Below are 25,851 nucleotides of genomic sequence, written 5' to 3' on the forward strand. Positions count from 1 at the left end.
GAGGCCCCGCAACGAACCGGCCAGCCAGGATTGAGGAGCCTAGCGGGAGGCACACCTGGGAAAGTCTCACCTGGGAGCGGCTCACCTGGGCGGACCAGGACCCTGCGAGTCCCGCGCTTCCATGCTGCCCCGCCTCCCAGCCAATGGCGGCACGGAGTTCCTCGGAGGCAAGCGCGGATTGGACGGGCGGGCGCGGCGGCGAGCGCGGATTGGACGTTTGTGGGAGGGGCGGGGCGGCGAGCCGGGCAGCTTAGTCGCTCCGCCGGCGGGCGGCGCTGAGCGCTCGGCTACGAGGGCGCGGCGCGGGCGGAAGTGGCGACGCTGGCGTCCCCGGAGCCTGCGGCAGGCGGCAGTGACGGCCCCGGCGCTGACGGCGGCGGCCCGGGGGGCGGCGTGGACGCCCGCGGCGCCGGCTGGGGCATCACCGCGGGCCTCGACCCCGAAATGGCGCTGCTGGCGGAGCACCTGCTGAAGCCGCTGCCCGCGGACAAGCAGATAGAGACCGGGCCCTTCCTGGAGGCGGTGTCCCACCTGCCGCCCTTCTTCGGTGAGCCGGGGTGAGGGTGGGAGCTGGCCCAGAGCGCTCCCAGACACAACCGACTCTTTGCCGCCGAGCTTACCCAGGGCGTCCCGAGTCCTGTCTCCTACCTCCGCCATCCCCTTTCCTTCCAAGCATCCCCAGTTCTCCCTCTCCCAGACTGCTCCTAAATCATCTCTCCTGACATGTCACAGACCCCATCTCTGCCCATGCACCCCAGACACCCGACATTCCTCCCTGTCCTTCAGATGCATCTCAGTCCTTCCCTGTCCTCAGCTGTTCATCTTTCCTAGGTTCCCCGAACTCAGGCACCTCTGCTCAGTGGGCTCCCTTTTCCATCTGCCTCCACGCATCCTTTACTCTTGCAGCCCCCAATCCCTTCGTCCCTCCCCCCATCTTTCTTCCCCTTTAGAATGGTCCTCAACTCCTCCCTTTAAAATGCATAATCCCTCTCTTCAGCCTCTCCCTCGTGGGACCTGTGCACTTTTCTCTCAGAATTCCTCCATTCCAAAGACCTCCACCCCACCTTCAAGGGTGGGGCAGGGCAGGGAGCTGGGGAGAGGGGAATTTGAAGATGGAGTTTCAAAACTCTGGGCCTTTTTCTAGGGGAAAGCACCAGTTTTTCCTCCATTCAGGACAGGGCTAGGAAAGTGGTTGCTGGGTTATGGGGTGATGTCAGACTCAGGTTGCTTGGTACAAATCCCTTCCTCATTTTGGGCCCTGAAAGAGGAAGAACCTTCTCCTTATATCATGATGGAGGTGGTCCCTAAGCCAGTTGTAGACCGTCGTTCCTTCCCTCGATTCCCCCCAGCACAGGCCCTGGATGGAAAACGGGAACTAGAAGCTAATATCAACTGCTCCTGCCCTTTGCCTTTCATTCCCAGTAAAGGGTGCAACCCGAGCCTCTGCTTTCTTCTCTTCCATGGGGACTCTCCCAGTGCCTGCCCTGCTGATTCACTTGGTATCCTTACAGGAAGATACCAGCCTCCAGGGCAGAGTCCAGCTGAAATCCTCAAGGAGGCAAAACCTTCAGACTAATTTGGACTGAAGAGATTTGGCACCTAGGCAGCCTCTTACCTTGCCCCCATGGGTGGTCAGGGCTTACTGTGGGCACTACTTCCCACAGGGGTGGTTATGCAGATTTGTATCCCGGGTTCCTCCTAGCCTTGTGAATCTCAGCATCCCCATCTGTGAAATGAGGATGCTGATCTCCTAGGCTAGCCAAGTGAGGGTGTGTGTAAAGCACAGAGGCCAAACTGCTCCTTGTGTGAGGAATAATTATGTGTCTCTAAGTTCCTGGAAGTAATTTTGGTTCCTTCTCATAGCAGGTAATTAATCGGATGAGTGCACTTGCCTGGCTTTTTTGATTCTCAGATCTGGGTAAACAACCTGAGAGCAGAGTCTCAGCCTTTTACATCCACTGCCATGTCCCCAGTGCCCAGAACAGTACCTGGTACATAATAGGTGCTCAGTTAGTACTGTCGAATGGTCAAAACTTCCTTATTATCTGTAACTTAGCTTGAGGTAATACTGCATCTCCAGGCAGCGGCTTGGGAGCTAACTGGTTTGAGCCTTGAGGAGTTGTTTATTTTTGTGACAGTTGTGTCCTCTGAATATTTGCAGGTCAGAGCTAGCTTACCCTGGAGGATTCAGAATCTGTTTAAACCAGATTTTGAGGATGATTTTTCCCCTTAGGGGACATCTGGCAATGTCTGGAAATATTTTTGTTTGTCTTAACTCAGGAGTGTTACTGGATGCTGTGGGTGCTACAGGGGTGCTGTTGAACCTACTACAGGGCACAGAACAGTTCCCACCACAAGGAATGATCCAGCCCTAAATGTCAGCATGGTGAGGCGGGCTAGGATCCTGTTCCTTCCTCTTCTTCAACAGGTTGCACATCTGTGGGTTCTGCATGTAGGGGCACCTTTTTGGGATACAGTTGTCTGGCTGGTTTGGGAGGAAAGGGGCAGGCAGCAGCTGGAGGCAGGACAGAAGAGCATCTCTACCTCCCTTTCCCTGGTCTCAAAGGATTGTTGTCTTTGTTGTGACTCTGGCTGTCTCCACAGCTGTGAACAGAAGCATCATTTAGACAGAAGCCTCAGTGGGTTTTGCCCACAAAGTGTTAACCACTACAGGGCACTGTGCCCACCAGAGCTGCTTACTGTCCACCCAGGAGGATAACGTTTAGTGCTCTTGAAGAAGAAGCAGTGATAATCCATTTTGAACTATTATGCTGCTTCTGGGGACCAACGTTCTCACGTGAATTTAAGACACGGGTCTCAGAAGGGTTCTCTCCAGGGCTCAGGGTTCCATTGAGATCTGCTGTCAGCCCTAATGCAGGGCTTTGTCTAGATCCAGGGAGCCTCTGGCCACCTGGATGGGCTGAGTGGTACAGATCTCTCTTAGTTGGAGCAGGACTAGAGCGGTGGATGTGAGGAGTCTGAAAAACACTGCTGTGTGGTTTCCTTCCAATCAGGGTGTCTCCACGATGGCACTGCCCACTTTGGGGGCTAGATGATTCTTGGTGGTGGGGCTGTCGTGTTCATTGTGAGATGTTGAGCAGCTGTCCAGACCTCTCCCTGAAGTTGTGACAACCAAAACTATCTCAAGGGAGCCAGAATCATCCCCGGTGGGGAACTGTTACTCTAGATACAGATGTAAACCACAAAGGGCCCCCAAACTGTGTTTTTAAAAAGTATTCAATTCTGCAAGGAAGATCTGTTAATTGAAGGAAAATCAAGCACAAACAAATCATGTCTGTCATTTGTTGATTAGTTAATCCTATCACAACCTTCTGAAATAAGGGGTTGATTTTTTTTCTTTTCCCACATTTTTTTTGGTGCACTGTAGTTGCACGTACTGATGGGATTTGTTGTTGCATATTCATACACGCACACATATAATAATATAATCTGATCAATATCACTCCCCAGAACTCACCCCTCCCTCTCCACCTCCCACCCCCTGGTCCCTTTCCTCTACTGATTTAATTTTTATGAGATCTGCTTCTACCTTTCTTTTCCTTATTCCTCTTTAGCTCCCACATATGAGAGAAAACCTATGGCCCTTGACCTGAGATTGACTTGTTTCTTTAACATAATGGTCTCTAGTTCCATCCATTTTCTTGCAAATGACATAATTTTATTTTTCTTTATGACTGAACAAAAACTCCATTGTGTATGTACACCAGAGTTTCTCTTTCCATCCATCTTTTGATGGACACCTAGGCTGGCTCCGCATTTGGCTATTGTGAATTGTGCTGCTATAAACTTATCTCACTATAGTTTGATGACTTAGGATACATACTTGGGAGTGGTGTAGCTGGATCATATGGTAGTACCATGTGAAATAAGGTTTTTAAAGAGAGACTGCTGGCATTTTAGAGTATTTTCCTTCCAGACTCATTCATCTTTGAAAATATGTATAACCATTTTTTTTACATCTAATGAAACAACGTGACCATCTTTTCATGTCAGTCATCATTTTTCTTTTTCTTTTTTTTTTTTTATTTTTTTATTTATTTTTTTTTTTTAGTCATCATTTTTCATAGCTGCTTAGGATTCCATGTGGCCATGATTTATTCAACCAATCCCCTAGTATTGGACATTCACATTGTTTTATATTTTTTGATCTAGTAAACAATGCTGCAATGAACATCTTTGTGGGTTATGCTTTTCCACAGTTCTTAAGAACTGTTAAAAGATGTTTTTCATCATATGTGTGTGTGTGTGTGTGTGTGTATGTATAATTTTTTTAGGTGTAGATGGACATAACACCTTTAATTTTTATTTATTTATTTTTATGTGGTACTGAAGATTGAACCCAATGCCTCACACATGCCAGGCAAGCGCTCTGCCACTGAGCCAGAACCCCAGCCCTGATTCTCATTTTTCTAAGTGAAATTGCTGCATCCAAGAGTGGGGAGGCTTTAACCTGTTGGAGCAGCCACATCCCTTCAGTCTTTGCCAGGTGTGGTTTATGACACAATTGCTTGGGCTTGACGAATACTGATTCTTCCTCCCTCAGTGGGTGTGGGCTGCAGATCAGCCTCTGCTCCTCTGATTTAGAGCATCATCATTTTGGGCTTGTCCTTCCTCCATATCGCTAGCTCAAATCTCTTGAGTTGTACAAGTTTTACTACATTCTCTTAGAGGCCAGCCATTTGTCCAGCTTCTATCTTGACCCAGTAATCAGATCTCACCTAACTGATCAGTTTGCAAGGCTGACTTTCTCATTTTTTAGGTCAATCATATGGTTGTTCTAGAGCATTAACACTTGGAGGGCAGAGGCGGGGAGACTGATGCCATTTGGTCTTGTCACTCCCTGCCTAGCAGCCTCGGTGGCTCCCCAAGGCCCACAGTGGCACTGTGCTGTGTCTCTGGGGCTTTCCCCTTGTTGGTCCTTCTGTCGGGGCCCAGTTCCACTCCTAGCCCACCTGTCACTTGGCTGGGTTCCACGTACCCTTAAGGAATTAGCTCATGGTCAGTTCACCCAGAAAGCCTTCCCTGACCTCCCGGACTCGCAGAAGCCATCCCATTCTTGAGTTCCTCGGGGCCAGCACTTGGCAAGCTAACACATTTGCTGAATGAAGACCTTTGGTTCCATTCCCATTCTTCTAGATTTCTGCTGAAACTGCTTTTCCATTCTCTTTCCAAATTAAAACACAGGATTAAATTAAACACATGACTGAATTAAAATATATAACCCCTTTTATAGCCTGTCTTCATGCTAGAATTATTAATCAGTCATGATACCGTTTTCCCCTTTGAGCTCAGACGAAGCCTTGGCATCTTTCTTTTTCTTTTCTTACAGTCTGGTGTCATTTTGGACAAGCTCTCTTCCTCTGAGCTTCACCCAGCCTCAGCATCCTCCTCAGCAACCACTGCAGATCAGAGTTGGTGCGGGAGATGACCGCATTTGCTCTCACCATCTAGGGGAGAGACCAGAGGTGGAAGAGCAGAGATTTCCCCTACTCTCTGTTCTGTTCCCCCCCACCTTTTATTCTTTTATAGTCAAGAATCATTAGACGTGTATAATGCCATTTCTTTTTTCTATTTTTATTGGTGCATTATAACTCTACATAACGGGGGGATTCATGATACCACGTCCATACATGCACATAGCGGTCTCATCTGTCTGGCTTCCTGTACTTCCCCTTTTCTTCCCCTCCTCCCTCTTCCTGATCCCTTTGTTCTACTTACTGTCTCCCGTCTATTACTATTATTTTAAATTAGTATGTTATCATCATACACAGGAGCAGGATTCATTACGGCAGTTTCATAAATGGACATGGCACACTTTGGTAGATTTTGTCTTTTCCTCCCCTCCTGGAAATATTTTTGTTTGTCATAACTGGTCTCCTTTATATTTTTATGATGTCCCCTTTTTATTCCTCTCTCTCTCTAGCTTCCACATAGGAGAGGAAACATCTGACCCTAGGCTTTCTGAGTCTGGCTTATTTCACTTAGCATGATGGTCTCTAGTTCCATCCATTGACCTCAAATGACAGAATTTCATTGCTCTTTATGGCTGAGTAAAACTCCGTGGTGTGTATACACCACATTTTCTTCATCCACTTGTCTGCTGATAGACAGATTAGGTTGGTTTCATAACTTGGCTGTTGTAAATTGCTCTTCTGTAAGCGATGGGATGTACGTATGGCTCTAGCATGTTGATTTAGTTCTTTGGGATAAATACCAAAGAGTGGCATCGCTGGGTCATAGGGAGGCTCCTTTCCTAGTTTTCAGGAATCTCCACATTGCTTTCCAAAGTGGTTGTACTGATTTGCAGTCCCACCAATAATGTATGAGTATTCCTTTCCCCAACATCCTATTCAGCATTTGTTGTTTGTTTTCTTGATGGCTGCCATCCTGACCAGAGGGAGATGGAATCTCAGGGTAGTGTTGACTTGCATTTCCCTCGTTGCTAAGAATGTTGGACCTTTTCATATATTTGTTAGTCATTTGTACTTTTTTCTTTTAAGAAGTATCTGTGTAAACCATCTGCCTATTTACTGATTAGATTATTGGATTATTTCAGTTCTTGAGATCCAAATTCTAGGCATGATTTTTCTTCATTAATGCCTCCTAGCACAATTAAATTGGATGTCCATAGAATTCAGTCATAGAGGGGCTGGGGTTGTGGCTCAGGGGTAGAGCACTTGCCTAGCATGTGTGAGGCAATGGGTCCGAGTCTCAGCATTGCAAGTAAATAAATGAATAAAATAAAGGTTCATCAACAATTTATATATATATATATATATATATATATATATATATATATATATAAATTGTTGATGAAAATTATATATAATTTTTTAAAAATCCAACTATACAGGTATGTGGCACTCATTAAATAGTCTTAGAGTGAGCCCAAAGAGATTGGTTTGCTATAATTTTTGGTTCAATGCTTACTTCATGGGGTGGGGGGTATGTGTGTGTGGCAACCTAGAAGCTCAGAGTTATTTTCCTCTCTTACTGCCCCAAAACTCTTAAGCCAGAGTCAAGGTGACTTGCCCACGGCCACACAGCCAGGGAGCGTCTGCATAACCAGGCTTGGATCCAGCCTTCTGACTTCTCGCGTAGTGCTCTTGCCAAGGCCTGCCTATTGTCCTGGCTTCTCTCCAGGTGCTCGGCGGCTGTGGAAATCCGGGGCTCTGCTGGCACCATGGTAACTTTGCCACATGGCAAGTGGCCTGGGAGCCAGAGCAGATATGCACATTTCCTCTGAGGCTGGCAGCCTGCCTGTCTGGGTCTGCCACTCCTGTTTATTTGAATGCAAATAGGAATGGCGGAGGTGTGGAAGTCCCTTTGTGGAAGGAGTCGAAAACAGGTCAGCTTTCCTTTAATTGGGACATGGAATCTCCGAACTGCTTTCCATAGTGGTTGCACCAATCTGCAGTGCCAGTGCCACCAGCCATGTATGAGTGTTCCTTTTCCCCCACATCCCCACCAACAGTTGTTATTGCTTGTATTATTTGTGTGTGTGAGTGTGTGTGTGTGTGTGTGTGTGGTGCAGGGGACTGAACCCAGGGCCTTGTGCATGCGAGGCAAGCTCTCTACCAACTGAGCTACGTCCCAGCCCTACCTGTGTTCTTGATAATTGCCATTCTGATTGGAGTAAGATGAAATCTTAGAGTAGTTTTGATTTGCATTTCTCTAATTGCTAGAGAAGTTGAACGTTTTTTTTGTATATTTGTTAATCATCTTCTGAGAAGTGTCTATTCACAGTTTCTTAGTCCATTTATTGATTGGGTTATATTTTTTTTTTTTTTGAGTTAAGTTTTTTGAGTTCATTATATATCCTGGAGATTAAGTGCTGTATCTGAGGTGCGTGTAGTAAAGATGTTCTCCTCTGCTGAGAAGAAGCTTTTTAGTTTGAATCCATCCCATTTATTTTATTTATTTTTTTAAATAGTTTTAATTGTCAGTGGACCTTTATTTTATTTACTTACATGTGGTGCTGAGAATCAAACCCGGGGCCTCACACATGCTAGGCAATGCTCTACCACTGAGCTACCACCCCAGCCCTCCATCCCATTTATCAATTCTTGATTTTATTTCTTGCGCTTTAGGAGTCTGGTTAAGGAAGTCAGGACCTAATCTTGACACGATGAAGATTTGGACCTACTTTTTCTTCTATTAGGTGCAGGGTCTCTGGTCTAATTCCTAGTTCCTTGATCCGCTTCAAGTTGAGCTTTGTGCATGGTGAGAAATAGTGGTTTAATTTCATTTTGCTGCATATGGATTTCCAGTTTTCCCAGCACCATTTCCTGCCTGGGAAGCAGCCCCTTATTACCCCTTGTCCTGTAAGAAGCTGCCCCTATTGCAATAAGCACTTCTGAAACTCAGGTTCATTGCCACATCCCCGATATGTTTTTTTTTTCGGGGGGGGGTACCAGATATTGAAGGCACTCAGCCACTGAGCCACATCCCCAGCCCTTTTTTGTACTTTATTTAGAGGCAGGGTCTCTCTGAGTTGCTTAGTGCCTTGCTTTTGCTGAGGTTGGCTCTGAACTTGCAATCCTACTGCCTGAGCCTCTGAGCCTCTGGGATTACAGGCGTGCACCACCATGCCCAGCTGTTTTGTTATTTTTTATGTTAACGCAAATATACATTGAGTTTTATCGTTGTATAGAATAGCCCAAGACAGACAAGTGAAATCATATTCACCTTCCCAGTACAGCAGGCTAGTGCCCGTTGTGGTTGAGTTCTAGAGGAACTAGCTGGGTTCTAGAGGAAGGCGACGTGGACTGTGGCCTGGGAGGGACCCTCGCGGAGAGACCAGGTCAAGCAGACACTTTGTGCGATGGTTTGCACAGTTCAGGAACTGCCTATGGCCTCCTGGCCTCCTGGCATCGGCTGCAGGTGCATTTGCAGGGGCGCGATTGGTGAGGCTCCAGGAGCTCAAGGAGCAACTACAGGGTGCTGGTGGTGCACCTCATGATCTTACCTGGCCTGAGTCCACTCAGCAAGCCGGGAGGGAGCCACCGCTGACCCAGTTATGTTTTCCTGTCAATCCACCTAACAGCCTCTGTGTGGCTGTTTTTGCGCTCAGGGGAAAAGTCATTTTGAATCTACTTTTCTTTGATATCCATGCCTTGAGCACGCTGGACAGTTGAGTGGAGAGAAACGTGGACGTTCACATCCAGCTGAGCCAGCCTGACCTTGGTTTCGTGGGACTGAAACTGTGCGTTCAGGCACAAGTGTTCCCCCAACTAGCCTACAGCGAGACCCCCCAGGGGGTCCATGGAGGCGGCATCACAGATGGTGTTGGTGCTGAAGGCCTGGACTCACCCCCTCTTTGCACAGGTAGGCCAGTCACCCTAGAAACTGGACCTCTTGCACACAGGGATCTGCCAAAAAGGAGCCACCTCTGAGTCTTGTGACCAGCTGTCAGGGCTCAGGCCTGCCACGGGCTGCTCCATGCTGGGAATTTCTGCAGCATTCTCCTCCACAACACGGGGAGGCCAGCGCAGCGTGCAGACCAACCGCGCACACCCATTGTGTCCCTTGATGATGGGGTTAGGTCTTTCTGCGTTCCAGGAAGCCTGGCCTTGGGGTCAAGGCCCGATGTCCAGCCTCTGCTTCGGGAACCGAGGGAAAGGCAGGAAGGAAATCTGGCTTCCATTCTGGTCTGCAGAGCATCTGCCCCATCTCCGCCCCATGACGACTCCCTTGGGGGCAGAAGTCAGGCCCTGGGGGACCTAGCAATGCATCTGGCGATCCCGCAGAGTGTAGGTGGCCAGCTGTTGTCAGGCTGAAAAGGAATGGGAAGAATGCATGACCAAGAGCTTGGTGACATCTGCTGCAGGACCCCTGGTCAGCAAGTGTGGCCCCAAGATCAAGGACCTTAAGAAATATGAGGAGGGCTGGGTTGGGGCTCGGTGGTAGAGTGCTCACCTAGCCTGGGGGAGGCCCTGGGTTCCATCTTCAGCACCACATAAAAATAAGTCAACAAAATAAAGGTGTTGTGTCCATCCACAGCTGAGAAGGGAAAAAAGAAAAAGAAATATGAGGAACTGGCACCATTTTGCAGAAGAGGAAACAGGTTCAGAGAGGCAGGGGATTTGATGACACTAGAAGGGGCCTGGGGGCTTTGAAGCAGGTCCAGCCCGTGACAGGGAGACCAGCCCTGGATCAGAACACAGGAGGCTAGGGGAAGGCTTCTGGGGCAGAACAGGGCCTGTCCCCTGTCTGCTGGGTTTGTGGGGGAGGAACCAGATAGGAGGCCTGGCCATAAGACAATATGCTTATTTCAAAGGGCTAATTAGAATGGAAATGATGGCTTGGGTTTCATTGTCTAAGCTTGGGAATGGCCTGGGTGGATGGACAGGGAGTCCTTTTGTTACATTCTTACAGTGTTACTTGTATCAAGGTCTTTTTTCCTTTTTTGGATGGAGTGTTAACTGTATCTGAGCATTTCAAAGTCCTTACTGTGGATGGCCCTCCCCAGGGTCCTATAAAACCTTGTGTCCGCCAGGCAGTTAGCAGCAACTCAAACTTCCCGGCTACAGGCCCTTCTGAAATCCCTTTTTAATGGTCTGAATACACCTGAAGTCATGATTTTATGACTGGGCGACTTGGCCCTTATCAGTCAATCCGTCTCCCCCTCCTCCTTCCTTTCCCTTCTCCTCCGCTTTCTCTTTCTTTCTTTCCTTTTTTCTAATGCAGTGCTGGGGACTGAACCCAGGGCTTGGGACATGCTAGGCCAGCTCTTTAACGCTAGCTAGGTCACCTTTGATTTGTTTGTTTGTGGTGCTGGGGGTTGAACCCAGGGCCTCTGCATGTGAGACAGGTACTGTGCCAGCTGAGCTGCCCCCCCAGCCCTCCTTTGATTTCTTAATCATTGTCTTCTGGATTCCTTCCCTAAAGAGAAGCCTTACCTTTGGGAAGGATGAAGCTGATAACATAATGTATAATAATAAGCATAAATAATAATATCTTGTTTTTATTGAGTATTTACTGGGTGCCAGAAACTGTGCTAAGCCCTTTACTATAAAAACTCATTTAAACCTCACAACAACCCTGTGAGGTAAGGTCATTGTCAGCCTCGTTTTACAAACGAGGGAACTGTGGCTTAGAGAGGTTAACTAATTTCACAGCAAGTAGAAGGGATTTTTCCCAGTTGCATTCCCAGTTCATGGCTGGTTTTTGCCAAAAAAGTCGGTCATTGTGGACAAAGATTTAGCATGTCATGGGATGCCTTTTTTTAAATATTTTATTTTTAGTTGTTGATGGACTTTTATTTTATTCATTTATTTATATGTGGTGCTGAGAATCGAACCCAGTGCCTCACACGTGTGAGGCAAGTGCTCTATCACTGAGCCCCAACCCCAGCCCCACCTGGGGTGACTTTTAAAAGCAATATTGTGAAGGGTTTTATAAACACGTTTTTAAACAGTAAAATTCAAGCACAAACCAGTTTTAGGAACATGGACATTTCCAGGGTTCTTATCCTTACTGTGACCTGAGCCTGGACAACCCCTACCCTGAAATTGATAAATGATTCATCTCCATCAGCTGGAATTTGAGAGCCTCCTATTATGATCCTTGTAACCCAGAGCCTGTAAAGTTAATCTCCCTGTGTCTTTAACAACTGAACTTTATTATCCAGCTATGAAAAAAAAAAACAACTGAGTGTGGACTGGAGCCTCCCACACCCGGGGGCATTGCGACACAGGCCTCTGCTCCTCCTTTTTTGAAATAAGCATTTATGGGTTGGGGTTAGGTGTGTTCCCATCCTGAGTCACATGGTGCATCTCCAAAACTGTGCATCTGTTTCTCAATGAAATTACTCCTGAGATCCAGTGAGAGGGTGGGCCAGGGCACCTTGCTGGCCCACAGGGGGTCTCACCTGTTATAAAAGAGGAAGACACTGTGGGCAGCTTGGATGGAAATTTCCACATATGTGCTGGCGGTGGTTTTGTTTGGTGGGTTTGTTTTTGCAAGGCAGGAACCCAGGCAGGAACCCAGGGCCTCAAATGTGCTAGGCAAGCGCTCTGCCAGAGGGCTGGACCCACAGCTGCACTGTGGCCTCGCTCAGAGCACAAGAACTGTGCTTTCCAACTCTGCCGAGGCTAGAAAAAAAGGAAATGAGTCTGATTCCAGGTGGCATTTGGTAACTGTTAGCTTATGGGGAATTCTGCTTTTTGGGCAGTGTCACCCCATCTGAACTGTGGCAGAGACCCAGGCAGGAGGCCCTGAATGGCCCCTGGGCAGCCAGAGTAGTCCTGGACATCATGCACAAGTCCTTCCCCTGGATTCCTGGGTGTCTGTCTCCTATTCTGCAGGTGATTCTGACACTGTGGGCTATTTGTCTTTCAAGTGTCTATCAGAATAGAAGAGCTGCACACAGAGCAGGTGGAATAGCCCCCAACCATCGGGAGAAGGTTTTAAAAGTACCCAAAGAGGCTGGGTGCCATGGTGCAGGCTGAAAAATCCCAGATACCTGGGAAATCCCAAGCTCCTGAGGCAGGAGAATCCCAAGTTCAAAACCAGCCTCAGGGGGCTGGGGATGTGGCTCAAGCGGTAGCGCGCCTGCTTGCCATGCATGGGGCCCGGGTTCGATCCTCAGCACCACATACAAAACAAAGATGTTGTGTCCGCCGAAAACTAAAAAATAAATATTCATTAAAAAAAAAAAAAAAAAAAAAACCAGCCTCAGCAAACTTGGGCCCTAAGCAACTTAGCAAGACCCTGTCTCAAAATAAAACATCTGAAGGACCGGGGATGTGGCTCAGTGGTTAAACGCCCCTGGGTTCAATCCCTAATACCAAAAAAAGAAAAGAGAAAGGAAGAAAGAATAGAAAAAGAAAGTTACAAACACTGTTGTTTGAAAGCAGGGACATTTGTGTTATATTTTGACAAATTCCATCCAGAACAGGTGAACAGAGAAGGTTGGTACATTCATAAAGTTATTTGGTAGATGAGCCAGGCACCATGCCACATGCCTGTCTTTCCAGCAACTCAGGAGGCTGATGCAGGAGGATTGAAAGTTCGAGGCCAGCCTTGGTGATGTATCGAGGCCCTAAGCAACTTAGCAAGACCCTGTCTCAAGATAAAAAGACTGGGGATGTAACTTACAGTAAAGTGCCCTTGGATTAAAGACCCAGTACAAAAAAAAAAAAATTGGTAGATGAAAAATATTACCCTATTTTAATTTTCTTTTTTATTATTGAGATTAAGCATCTTTTTCATTTCTTCTGTGAATTACTCATTGTTATATATTTTTTTCCTTATGAATTTGTAAAACCGCTTTGCACACTAGGAATAATGGTTTTTTATCTGTTCTATTTGTTACACAGATGCTACCTCCCACCCTGGTTTACTGTCTGGCTTTGATTAGTGGTAGGATTCCCCCTGCCTCATAGTCTTTATTTTATAATCAAATTTATTGGTCTTTTCCTTATGCCTTCAGCATTAAGTAGCATGCTTAGGAGGAAAAAATATGTCCACCAAAAAGCAGGGGCGAGGTGTTGCCAATAATCCCATCTTTACTGTATTGTGCCCATCTGAGCTGGTTCCAGGAAATAAGATGGTGGGATCATAACTGGCTGGTAACAACCTCCCCACCCCCGCCCCAGGTGGGATGATGAACTAGAAAACCAGCCCAGCCCCCTCCCTCCCTCCAGGCAGACAGGTTCTGGTGACATTTTAAAGAGCCTGTTTGCTAACAACGATTAAAACAAGTTTAGGGTAACTTAAAAACTGGTAAAACAAGAAAGGTCATTTTGTGGCAGGCTGCTCTCTGTTGGAAAGGTAAGGCTGCAGGAGCACTAGGCAGCCTTACTAGAAGTGTGCCCTTCTCTGTCTGAGCAGCACCAAGTTCAACCTGTCCAAAAGGCCACTGCTGCTTGGGAATTAAACCCTCCTCTGATGTCTGTGAGAGTTCTTTTCTTTTTCACTTTTTACACAAGTAGATGGGAACACTCTAGAAAGAAAGACGAGGGTGTACTGGAAGCAGCCTTGGCTCTGTAATGGGTCCGAGTTCCTGGTGCTCCTGTGTGGCCCTGAGCAAGTCAGTTGGCTTCTCTGGGCTTGGTGCCATTTGGGCAGCACTTCTGGGCGATAGGAAGTGAAGGGCGGAGCCCAGAGGGTCAAGTCATTTGGCCAAAGCCACACCAGAGTCAGGTTTTGAGCCCTTGACTGGCTGGCTGTAGGGCACCAGGCCCTTGGCTTCTGATCACCAGAAGCCACGTAGGGATGCTTGCGGTGGCCATTGCACACTGCGCATGCGTGGAGACCGCGGAGCTGGAGATGTGCAGGGGAGCACCGCTCCTGCCTGCGGTCCCCTCTGTGCATGGCCCCTTCCTGTGGATGCTGGGGACCCATTCCCAGCCCCTACCCTCCCCCTCTTCTCTGCTGAGGTCTGTCTGAACCCCCTCTCTGCCTCTGCGGGTCCCCTGCCTCAGAAGTGCCCTTCAGCACGCCGTCCTTCCCCCACAGCTGAGCAGCCCTGGTCCTGGGCCCCGCCACCACACAATAAGGCCTACTGTCAGGTCCCGGCTCCTGCTGACCACAGCGGCCCCGTGACCCTGGAGCGCACTGTCAGGAGAACCCCAGACAAAAAGCCTTTCTCCCCGCCATCAGGGCAGGGCCACCAGAAGGGCACCAAAGCCATTTTTCAAAGACCAGGATGCTGAGAACATTTTTTTCTGCATCTAACGTGGAGCAACCTGAGTCATTGAGAATAGCTAAGAAGCCACCCCCTTGATTGCTGCTGCCCTGTCCCCAAGCCCTGGTTTCCAGTCTTGGCATTTGAAAACTGCATAGATCATCCTGGGGCAGTGTCAGCAATCACAGCCGGGCTCCGAGCACTGGCTTGACCTAGGGATGCCGCCTCCTCAGAGCGTCTGGGATGTCTTGCAGGGTCCTCCTGTGACAGGCAGGGAAACTGAGGTCCCCACCTTCATGAGTCCTTCACCATCTGGGGGGGTCTAAGGCGCCTCGCAGGGAATAGCCCGGTAGGTTCCACGTTTCCCACAGTCCTTCCCTCGGTCACTGCACAGACATCATCCCCGCACCTGGTGGGGTCACTGACTGAGCTGGGTGCCAGGCCTCTCAGAGCTCCGTATGGTGGGCAAGACAGCCGGTAAGCAAAGCATTGAAAGTGTAACTATGATCGCTGGATGGTGAAAGGTACTTGCAAGAAAAATATAGAAGAAAGAAGTGTGACTTTGAGCAGAAAGCCCCAAACCTGATCTTCATTTCCAATATTTTCTATGAAAAATTTCAAGCATCCAGCAAAGGCGAAAGAATTTCACAGTGAATATTCATACACTTACCACCTAGATTCTGCCATAATTTTAGATTTCATTTATTATTTATGGTACTTGGGATTGAACCCAGAGCCGTGAGCATGCTAGACAAGGGCTCTGCCCCTGAGCTACATCCCCAGCCCTAGGTTCTACCATAATTTGCTGCACCTGTCTGTGCATTCCTCCGGCCAACCATGAGTCCCCTGCGAATCTTTGGACAACTGATTTTTTATATCAAGACAGGCTCTCACTGAGTTGCTGAGGGCCTCCCTGAGTGGCTGAGACTGTCTTTGAACTTGCAATCCTCCTACCTCAGTCTCCCGAGCTGCTAGGATGACAGGCATGCGAGTTGGAATTGGTGATCCCCGGCCGCACTATCAAGATTCACTAGCAGAGGAAAGAAAATCCCGGTTCTCTCGCATTGTTAAAGAGGGAGCATCTCCTGGGACTAACAGATTGCATGACCCAGGACGAGTTCAGTGGTGCTTCAGGCAGGGACACAGGGTGGGATGGAGTGGTTACTGCACTAGAGCCCTTGGCAGGCCGTCTGGGCGGCCTGAACCCCTGGCACAGCACCTGAGCAGCCCCTGCCCTGTGTCCTGTTTGTTCGCAGTGCTGGGGATGGAACTCAGGCTTCCCACGGGCTAGGCAAGCATTCTGCCACTGAGAATTCCACCCTCGGATGTGGCCACCTAGGGGAGGTGCCGGCTGGCCCTTGGTGGGCAGCTTTGCCCCTGGACTAAGGATCCTGACTCTGATCATGATGATATGAAGTCATGAAAATGATTAAAGCCCATTTATCCAGGGTTCACCTCACGGAGCCTTCAGGGTGTTTGATGTGTTATTTATTTACATATATGTAGTGTGTGACACGGCTCACACATGCACATTCATGCTAAGGATGGAACCCCAGGGCTTTGCACATGCCAAGCATGGGCTCCACCACTGAGCCCTGTCCCAGCTGACGCACTATTTTTAATTCCTATGACAACCCTATGAAATAAGCACTGTAGTTGCCCCCTTTGACACACTAGGAGACAGAGAAACACAGAGGGGAGGAGATGTGCTCAGCTGAGGAGTGGCCGGGTGACAATTCCAGCGCCATCCATCGGCACCCCTAGCCCTCATGACAGGGTGTTTCATTTAAAGCATCCGGTGCAATTAGAACATTCCAGATGGCCAGCCAGGTGTGCTGGGTCACCTTGGCTGGAATTGGCCTGTAGAAGTACTTTCCCCAGCCCCACCCGGGAGGTCAGTCGGTGCCTATATTGAGGGTCCTGCCCACAGTTTGGCACCCACCTCTGTGCTGCTCAGGGGCCTTGGTCCCCAGCTGTGTGTCAGCCTGGTGATGGAAGGAGAGGACAGGCAGCTGCCTACATCAGGCCCAAGAGCAAGGTCTGTGTTGAGCCTTGTGGTGAAGAACCTGTGGGCCCACAGGTTCTTTGATCTGTGTCCTGGCCCTGGCCCTGGGACAGCCTACCAGGGGACAGGGGTGGAAGGGAGGCAGGCAGCAGGCGTCTCGTGTTTCCCAAGGGGCAGTTTGTAGGTCTGTGTTCCATGAGCTTGGCGGGGTCACTGCTGGGCCAGGCTCTGCCAGGAAGAGCCAGAAGCCTGCTGTGAAGCACAGGGCGCTTCTAGGGGGACGAAGTGCACATCGGGGGCTTCAAGTCCCTGGGGTCTGTTGTATCACCTGCTAGACAGGAAATGTGGGCTCAGAAAGCTGAGGGGATGTGCCCCACCCCTATAGGTGCAGAGCTGAGTCAAGCCCAAGTCATGTGGGTGCCACGCTGAACAGTGCAGCAGGACGGGGCCCGGATGGCAGAAAGTTCTAGTGGGAGGTGCTGGGCGAGGCAGAGTGGGGTGGACGAAGGATGCGCTTCTGAGCCCTTCAGCCTCCATTTAAAGGCTCTGAAAAGTCCTGCTCTCGTGACCATCTGGTCCCAGCACTCCCCAGATGGACTTGTCCAAGAACATCTCTGATTCCTGTGAACAACTCTGCCTGCCCCTAAACACGGTGGCCTCTCCTCAGACCTCCACTCCTCTGTGGCCCACAGCGGTCCTGGACATTACCCCTGTTGGGAATCTAAATCTCTCTTGTCATTTTTCCCCCAGATTGCCTTGGGTCCCCCGTGTTTACACCCATCAAGGCAGACATAAGTGGCAACATCACGGTATGTACTTGGCCTGGCAGCTGCAGCTACAGCACCCACAGTAATCTAAACCTGCTCCCGTCGCCAGCACCCTGCTCCCAGCTGCAGGCTCCCCAGTCCAGGGACAGGGAGCTGTCATGGAAGACAGGCTTGGCCCCAAGATCATGCACTGGAGCCTGAAGTTCCTGGTCCTCCTCTGTAATGGCGCCACCTAGCGGCAGCTGGGCAGGGCTTAGGCAGGAGGATATTGCCACCTCCACCAAACAAGTCAATGCCAAAGTCCACAGGTGGCACTGGCCCAGCTCTCTCCTTCCCTGGCCCTGGGCCTTCTGGTGCCATCCCCCAGCTACAGAGCCCCTCCCCTCGAGGGTCCACTCAGGGCCCACACAGCCTTGGGGCTTACCACGTGAACCAGTGGCCCTTTGAGGACTTCTGACAAATGAGGAAGCTGAGGACCAGGAGTCAAAGGCTCACTCAAGGTCACTTAGAAAGTGACAGCTGGGCGTGATATCGCACATCTGCAATTCCAGCAGCTTGGGAGGCTGAGGCAGGAGGATCATGAGTTCCAAGCCAGCCTCAGCAACATAGCAAGACTCTAAGCAACTCAGCGAGACCCTGACTCTAAATAAAATATAAGAAAGGGCTGGGGGTGTGGCTCAGGGGGTAAGTGTCCCTGGGCTCAATCCCTGGTACCAAAAATAAAAGAAAGTGGCAGAGCTGGGATTCCCACCCAGCCCGACCTGGCTCCAGTTCAGAATCCTACGAGCCCATGTCTACTCTCTCACAGAAGCGAAACTTGAAGCACCTGGTGTCTGGGGCAGGGTCAGTGGTGGTTGGAGGAGGTGGACTCTAGCGCCAGGCAAGCTGGGGCCTGCTCCACCTGCATACTGTGTGGCCTTGGGCATGTCACTGGCCCTCTCTGAGCCTCAGTGTCCTCATCTGCAGATTGGGATACTGATGGCAACTTCAGGGTTGCCACTGGACCACGTGAGACTCTGCCTGGAATGCAGAGCGCACACAGTAGACAGGAGTGCCCAGGGGAGTTGGTGCTGGAGTCCTGCCGCTCCCACAGGCACTCCTCCCAGCAGCAACATGGCTGGCTGTGAGCAGCTTTTCCAAGTGGAAAACCCCGTGTGTTCCATTTCAGAAAATCAAAGCTGTGTATGACACCAACCCAGCCAAGTTCCGGACCCTGCAGAACATCTTGGAGGTGGAGAAGGAAATGTATGGAGCAGAATGGCCCAAAGTGGGGGCCACGCTGGCACTGATGTGGCTGAAAAGGTGATGGCGGGGCAGAGGCGGGCCCAGGGCTCGGTCCTGTGCAGGGGGGAAGCCCTGCCACACCCGCGTGGGGTCCACACCCGCTTCTAGTGGGATGCTTATTTTTTTTTTAAGTTGAAAGACTTTTTAATTTTTTTTTTTTTACATTTTATTTTTTAGTTGTAGTTGGACACAATACCTTTATTTTACTTATTTATTTTTATGTGGTTCTGAGGATCAAACCAGGGCCTTGCACGTGCTAGGCAAGCACTTTACTGCTGAGCCACAGCCCAGCCCGTGTGATGCTTATTAATGGCCAAGAAAAAGCCTCCCAAGGGCCAGAGCCTGTCCAGTGGTGACACATCCTTGTTCTAGTCCCTAGAGCAGAATGGCAAGCGTCTGTTCCATCCTCAGGCACTAGGCTAAGCTCTTCCTACTCGGGTTGAGTTTCATAGGCTGTGGGTTAGGTGTGCTGCCTCCCCGTGTTGCAGAGGAGGCTCCAGGGACATTTGGAGGCCAAGTTGCACACCCAGGTCTTCCAAGCACAGTTGCACAGATTGTGCACCACACAGAGGTGTCCTGTTCATGGTTGGTCACATAATGCACAAGGTGGGTTTCTATGTTAGTTTCTTGACAGAAATAACAGCCGTGTTTGTGTGGCGGGGGATGTCCTAGGGATTAAACCCAGGGTGCTCTACCACTGAGCTCTACCCCCTCCCCACTACCTTTTTTTGTCGTTGTTGTTTTGAGGCGGGCTTGTTAAGTTGCCCAGGCCAGCTGGGGCACAGTGGCATGCACCTGTGATTCTAGTGACTCAGGAGACTGAGACAGGAGGATCACAAGTTCAAAGCCAGCCTCAGCAACTTAGCAAGGTCCTAAGCAACTTAGTGAGACCCTGTCTCAAAAGAAAAAAATTTTAAAAGGGCCAGGAATGTCACTTGGTGGTTAAGTACCCCTGGGTCCCATTCCCAGTACCAAAAACAAGCTGTCCAGGCTGGCCTGCGACTTGTGATCATCCTGCTGCAGCCTCCTGAGTCCCTGGGATCATGGTGCTCACCACCACACTCAGAGAAACAACAGTCTTGAAGAGAAGGGTTTCTGTCTGATTTGCACATGGGCATCCTCTGCACTGGGGCCCGCACACACTGTGCTCTGAACCCCTGGGTCTCCACCAGCTCCAGGATTCTCCTGTACCTGTGCAGCACCAGCAGCGGCTATGAGGCCAGAGGCCCATTCCTGGCCCCGCAGGTGTCCCCAGGGTTGTCCTCCCTTGGAGGCCTGGACCAAGAGCTGGGAGGGAGCCCGCCCCATTCTCTCCACTGTCCCCTGGAGCCCTCCTGCCACCCCCAGCCCCATCACACTGTCATCTTGGTGAAATGCAGCAGGGAGGGTGAAGCTGGGCAGGAGCAGGTCTGCAGACGGCACCCTATAGCACATTTTAGGAAGTGTCCCTGCCAAGCTGCCTGCCTTGGTCACTAGAGACTCGGGTCCATCCACCTCGCAGGTGCTGTGGTTTCTGGGGAGGAGCAAGCTGGAGGAGATGTCCTGATTGTTAGATGTGAGCTAGGCCAGGCCAAGGGGCACTGGTGGTCAGCAGCCGGCCAAGGGGGTGAACCAGGAGCGTTCTGCGGCCTCCTTTGGCATCGCTGTCTGGGGGAGTCAATGGCGGGCAGATCTGAGCAGCAGAATATCAGAGACAGGGCAGGGGGTGCTTCCTGGAGGACGGAGCCACGTGGAGTGTCCCAGGCTGGGCAGGAGGGTCCCACGGAGGAGGGCACAGCCTTGCTGCAGACCTGGCACACAGGCCTCGGGGTGGGCGTGAGGCCGCAGCCTGAGAAGCCCAGACCAGCTTGGGTAGGAACACAAGCCTAGGGGGCTCTTGAGGAGCCACCCGGGGGCAGGAGCAGTCACAGTGGGTCAGGGGGCCTTCGGGGACACCATCCTGATTGTCAGGGGAGGGGGAACCAGGGCTCCAGAGCAACTGCTGTCCAGGGCAGGCCACGTCCTAGCCATCCTCAGCTCCGGGCTCCAGGCCGATCCCTGGTGGGCTCTGGGCTGAACCTGGAGGGTCTGCCTCACCTCAAGGGTGAGGAGTGAGGGTCTCTTCGGTGCCTAAACCCAGCACTCCTGCCCTGTGAGGGCCCTGCACTCTAGCTGACCCCCACCATCCTGCAGGGACGAGTGGAGTGGACCATCTGGAGACCTACTGGCACAGGGAGGGGCAGCAGAGGCAGGGGCCCAGCTGGGGGTGACGCAGGCTGGGAGGGTCCTGGCTTGGGAGCCTTTGGAGGAACCTCAGAGTTCTCTGTGAAGTGGCTAATGGCACCCCACTCAGCCTCCTGGGGGATGGGGTACGGGCGGGAGATGACACTAAAGGACTGGTACCCCCTTCTCCTGGCTCTGAGGAGGTCTGTTGTGGCCACTGAATCGTGCAGACGTGACGGGAGCATGGGCTGGGCAGCCGTCGTGCAGTGTGGCAGGTTCAGAAGGGTCCCAGGGGCGTGGGATAGCCTTGAGCCCCAGGGGCGGGGGCTGGCTCTGCAGCCCCCCTGACGTGTTCCCCCTGAGGGCCAGCACTTCACCCTCAGGCCCCGACAGCTGCCTGGCACGTGCCAACCTGTGAGAGGTCACGTGGACATGGACACGGAGAGGACAGGCTCAGACCCCACCCTGGGGGTCTCACAGCCGGGCAAGGTGCTCGGGAGGGACCAGGCTGCGCCTGGCAGCCATGTCCTCATGGCAGGAGTGAGGCTGGGCCGAGGGCAGTGCCCCATGAACACGTGGCTCACAGGAGGTGCTGGGCTCAGATGCAGGAGCCCCACCATGGCAGGGAGCGCTGGCTGTGGACACGGGTCCTAAAGAGCCACCCTCTCTGGGCCACAGAGGCCTTCGCTTCATCCAGGTCTTCCTCCAGAGCATCTGTGATGGCGAGCGGGACGAGAACCACCCCAACCTCATCCGCGTCAATGCCACCAAGGCCTACGAGATGGCCCTCAAGAAGTACCACGGCTGGATTGTGCAGAAGATCTTCCAGGTGAGCCGCCCTCCAGGACTGGGGAGCGGGGGACCACCCACTGCAGCTCCACCCCCAGGCTTCCCCTGGGGCCTGCGCTTGCCCCTTGGGGTGCCCTTTCTGGGGCAAGCTGCCGCACTGAGGGTCCCTTCCCGCCCACTTGGCCAGCCCTGCTCATGGCCCTGGGGGTGGCGTTTGCAGGTGCTGTGCCCGTGCGGCCTGACAGCAGAGCCCCTGAGGACTGCGGGTGGCCTGGCCTTACTGCCCCCAGGTTCAATCTGGATTCCCCACCCTGGAAAGGAAGGAGCAACAGCCCCTGTCCCCACTGAGGCCTCTGCTGGAAGGACACTGGCCCACGGGGTTCTTGGTGGCCTGCGCTGGGGTGATGTTGACAGGGCTCCTGGAACCAGAGCTCCAGCGCCAGCCTGGCTAGCGCAGGGTCCTTAGGGTTACCAGCAGAGACGCCCACTGGGGGAATGTCCCCTGCAGGCTGCTGCTGGCCACCTGCCTCTTGCTGACCCTCCGTCTCAGCGAGGCCTTGCAGCCTGCCGTGGCTAGTGGCTAGCTTCCTGCCCCAGTTAACTGCCTGTTCATCCTCACTGCCCCAAAACCAGGGAGTGGTGGCCAGACTCATCCCCGAGAGGCACATGCTGAGAGCAGTTGGGTCAGGAGCCAGGCGAGGTCCAGGCAGGAAATGTCACCTCTGGCACAGTCCCCTGGCATGGCTTGGGACAGGGCCAGTTCCCAGGGGCACCCTGAGAGACCACCCTCCCCTCGGTGCCTTGTCCCCACAGAGGACAAATGGCCTGCATGCCTGTCTCAGGGAGCTGTCTGACCGCAGCCCCCGATGCTCCGGGACACGGGGACTGCTCTTACCCCAGCTCACAGGCGAGGTCGGTGGTGCTCCCATAAGTCAAGTCCTAGCCCACGGAGCAGGAGTGGGGACTGGTGTGGTGGCTCAGGAGGCTAAGCGAGAAGATCACTTGAGCCCAGGAGTCTGAGACCAACCTAGGCCACACAGCCAGGCCCCAGCTCTTAAAAACAAATAAAATGGGGCTGGAAGTCCTGGAGCTTCAGTATCCTCATATTTTTTATTTTTTATTATTGTTTTAAATTTCTCTAGTATTGGGGATTGAACCCAGGGCTGCTCTACGCTCGGCTATATCCCTGACCCTTTTTAAATTTTTTACATTGAGACAGAGTCTTGCTAAGTTGCTGAGGCTGGCCTTGAACTCAGGATCCTCCTGCCTCAGCCTCCCGAGTCACTGGGATCACAGGCGTGTGCCACTGCTCCTGGCTTCTCAGTGCTTTTCAAGTGCACTTTCTAAGTCCTAAAATTTGGGGAAGTAGCGCACTCGCCTGGCATGCGTGCGGCCCAGGTTCGATCCTCAGCACCACGTACTAACAAAGATGTGGTGTCCGCCGAAAACTAAAAAATAAATATTAAAAATTCTCTCTCTTAAGAAAAAAAAATTGAGCTTGCAACTGCTGCTGCTTTCTGTTCTAAAATTTGGGGAAGTGTCACCCGCTGAGGACAAAAGAAAGACTGCAGCCTGGATTAGCAGCCTGTGCCCACTCAGTGGGCTTCCCCAAGCAGCCGGTCCCCTTTTCCAGAGCATGCGAGCCCCAAGCTCACGTGTGCCCGGCGCCAGCCCCTGTGCCTGGTGCTCTGCCGAGCACTTGGCATGATCTCCCCCATCTTGACGGAAGTGACTCAGGTGGATGCCATTATTATCCCCACTTTACAGACAAGGAAACTGAGGCTCAGAGAGGCTAAGTAACTTGCTCAAGGCTCACAGCTAGTCGGCGGCACAAGCTGGAGTGTGCGTCCAGGTCTGTCTGTCCGTCCCCCTAGTTGGTGTCCTTCCTGCTGTCCCTCACGGGGGTAGAAGGGAAAACACACCTCCCTTTTCCTTTCCCTCCCAACACCACAGACAGCACAGACCCTGCCCCGCATGGACCTGGGGAACCCGGCCAGATCTCAGCGCGGGCCTGGGGTCCCGGCTGTGCCCCACTAACCCGGTGCCCCTCTCGCCCACTCAAGGCCGCGCTGTACGCAGCGCCCTACAAGTCGGACTTCCTGAAGGCCCTCTCCAAGGGACAGAACGTGACAGAGGAGGAGTGCCTGGAGAAGATCCGCCTCTTCCTGGTCAACTACACGGCCACCATCGACGTCATCTACGAAATGTACACCAAGATGAACGCCGAGCTCAACTACAAGGTGTAGGCGGCGCCGGCCCATGGCCGCCGGCCAGCGCCACCGGCCACCCGCCACCCGATCACTGTGAATCAAGCCGTGGGCCCTCTGCGTCCCCAGAGCCCCTCAGCCCAGCTGGGGCCTGCAGGCGTCGGCCCTGCTTTTAAAAGTCATTTTTTTGGGGGGGGATCTATTCTAATGAAGCAATAATTCATGATCCTCCTTCCAAATCTCCTTTGGATTTCACCGCAGGTAGACCCACTGGACCCCTGTGTCAGTGTGAAAAAAATCCATTAACCGTTCTAATCAATCAAGTCCTAGGGTTTTTGGTTTTTGGTTCTTTCCCCTCCAGGAGCACAGCTCCTGGGCGAGGGTGGATGCCTCTCTTTATGGAGAAGCAGGTGTCCTTGGAGGAAGTCGCTGAACCCAGCTATGGGTATTTTAAGGGCCAAGAAGAGTTGATAGGGAATTATGCAGGGTCCCTACTGCGTTGTTTGAAAAAGCAAACTGGTGTGTGTCCTTGTCTGGTGTGTGCAGCGACCTCACAGCACATCACTAAGGAACCCTGCACTCTGACTGGCTTCTTTCCTCCAGTTTTTTTTTTTTTTTTTTTAAGTAGCCGAAACCAACCAGCAAGTCTTTGATGACCAAGAGGGTGTTTCTTTTCCAGCTGTTGGGCACACACAGTTGACCACAGATGACTGTATCTGCATTCTTCTGCACGATTATTTTCTTCAGGGACAGGTTTTCCAACCTGAGAAACTACCTACCACATGAATTTCTGGAGGGGGAGATGGGAGCCCTCCAGCCCATGAGACCCCAGGAAACACCCTGCTGCCTTAACTGTCCTTTTTGGCGCTAAAAAGAACTCTATTTTTTAAAGTGGGGACAAACAAAGCAACCCCAGAACAAGTGATGTGTGTTTAAAAACCCAATGAGGAACAATTGGTGATTTGTATGCAGAAACTAAATGATCCTTAATAAACAAATGTCTATTTTGGAATCACATCTGTGTGTTGTTTCAGTTTTTGTTGTTGTTGTTGTTTATTTGTTTAGTACCAGTGATTGAACCCAGGGTCGCTTAACCACTGAGCCACATCCCCAGCCCTTTTTTATTTTTATTTAGAGACAGGGTCTTGCTAAGTTGCTTAGGGACCTTGCTAAGGTGCTGAGGCTGGCTTCGAACCTGGGACCCTCCTGCCTCAGTCTCCCAAGCCTCTGGGATAACAGGCGTGCACCACTGCACTCAGCAATCCATGGTTCATTCATTTTTTGCATCAGAGATTACACCTGGGGACCCTGCTACCAAATCCTGCCAAGGACCTGTTTACTGTCTTCCATGGTTTTAAAAAAATGGAACTTTTTGCCACATTGAAAAAACTGAGGGATTTCACATAAAAATCTTGGGTTTCTTTTTTCTTTCTTTTGGGGTGCTGAAACTCGAACCCAGGGCCCACACTTGCTAGGTAAGCACTCTACCCCTGAGCTGTCCTCCCAACCTAGCCTCCTTTGAAGAACCGGCCTTCCTGGCAGGAGCTGAGAGAAGAGGCCCCCTTGGGGAGACAGAGCAGGGCCTGGGGGCTCACTTTCCAGCTGGACTCCAACCCCACCTATCTCTGTGCTTCACCAACCCGGTGGCCAGTGGTTACTGGCACTCTGTCACCGGCTGATGCTGATGAAGTGGGAAGTATCCATCTCCAAAGAGCTGACGGTGGAGTGGGCAGGATGGGCCAGTAGGTCAACTGGTGATGCAGAAGGTCTGCCCTAGAGGGAGCCCAGGGCAGATGACAGGGCCACACCCCGACAGGCAGGTTGCTGAGTCCAGCTTGCAAGAGGCCTCCACGGAGGGGAGAGGGAGGGGACACTCCAAGACATCAGCAGAGACCTGATGACTTGGCCCACAGCAGGCAGCACGCCCTGCCTTGACCCTGAGCT

The 25,851-nt window shown here is 51.5% G+C and overlaps 1 protein-coding gene across 1 annotated transcript; it reads left to right on the top strand.

Moving 5' to 3' along the window:
* The first annotated feature begins 334 nt into the window (after positions 1 to 334).
* Gltp (glycolipid transfer protein) lies at positions 335 to 24,922 on the top strand. Its single transcript, XM_077105214.1, has 5 exons — positions 335 to 547; positions 17,409 to 17,467; positions 18,594 to 18,727; positions 21,590 to 21,740; positions 23,764 to 24,922. Exons 1-5 carry the CDS (start codon positions 445 to 447, stop codon positions 23,944 to 23,946), a joined length of 630 nt encoding a protein of 209 aa, XP_076961329.1. The 5' UTR covers positions 335 to 444; the 3' UTR covers positions 23,947 to 24,922.
* Positions 24,923 to 25,851: the final 929 nt, after the last annotated feature.

The sequence above is a fragment of the Callospermophilus lateralis genome, chromosome 1 (genome assembly GCF_048772815.1).
Source record: "Callospermophilus lateralis isolate mCalLat2 chromosome 1, mCalLat2.hap1, whole genome shotgun sequence".
Taxonomy (NCBI): domain Eukaryota; kingdom Metazoa; phylum Chordata; class Mammalia; order Rodentia; family Sciuridae; genus Callospermophilus; species Callospermophilus lateralis.

Coding starts and splice junctions, on each gene's coding strand:
- Gltp (XM_077105214.1), top strand. CDS start 445: ATGGCGCTGCTGGCGGAGCACCTGCTGAAGCCGCTGCCCGCGGACAAG. Junction 548..17,408: donor CCACCTGCCGCCCTTCTTCG/GTGAGCCGGGGT, acceptor TTTTTCCCCCAG/ATTGCCTTGGGTCCCCCGTG. Junction 17,468..18,593: donor ACATAAGTGGCAACATCACG/GTATGTACTTGG, acceptor GTTCCATTTCAG/AAAATCAAAGCTGTGTATGA.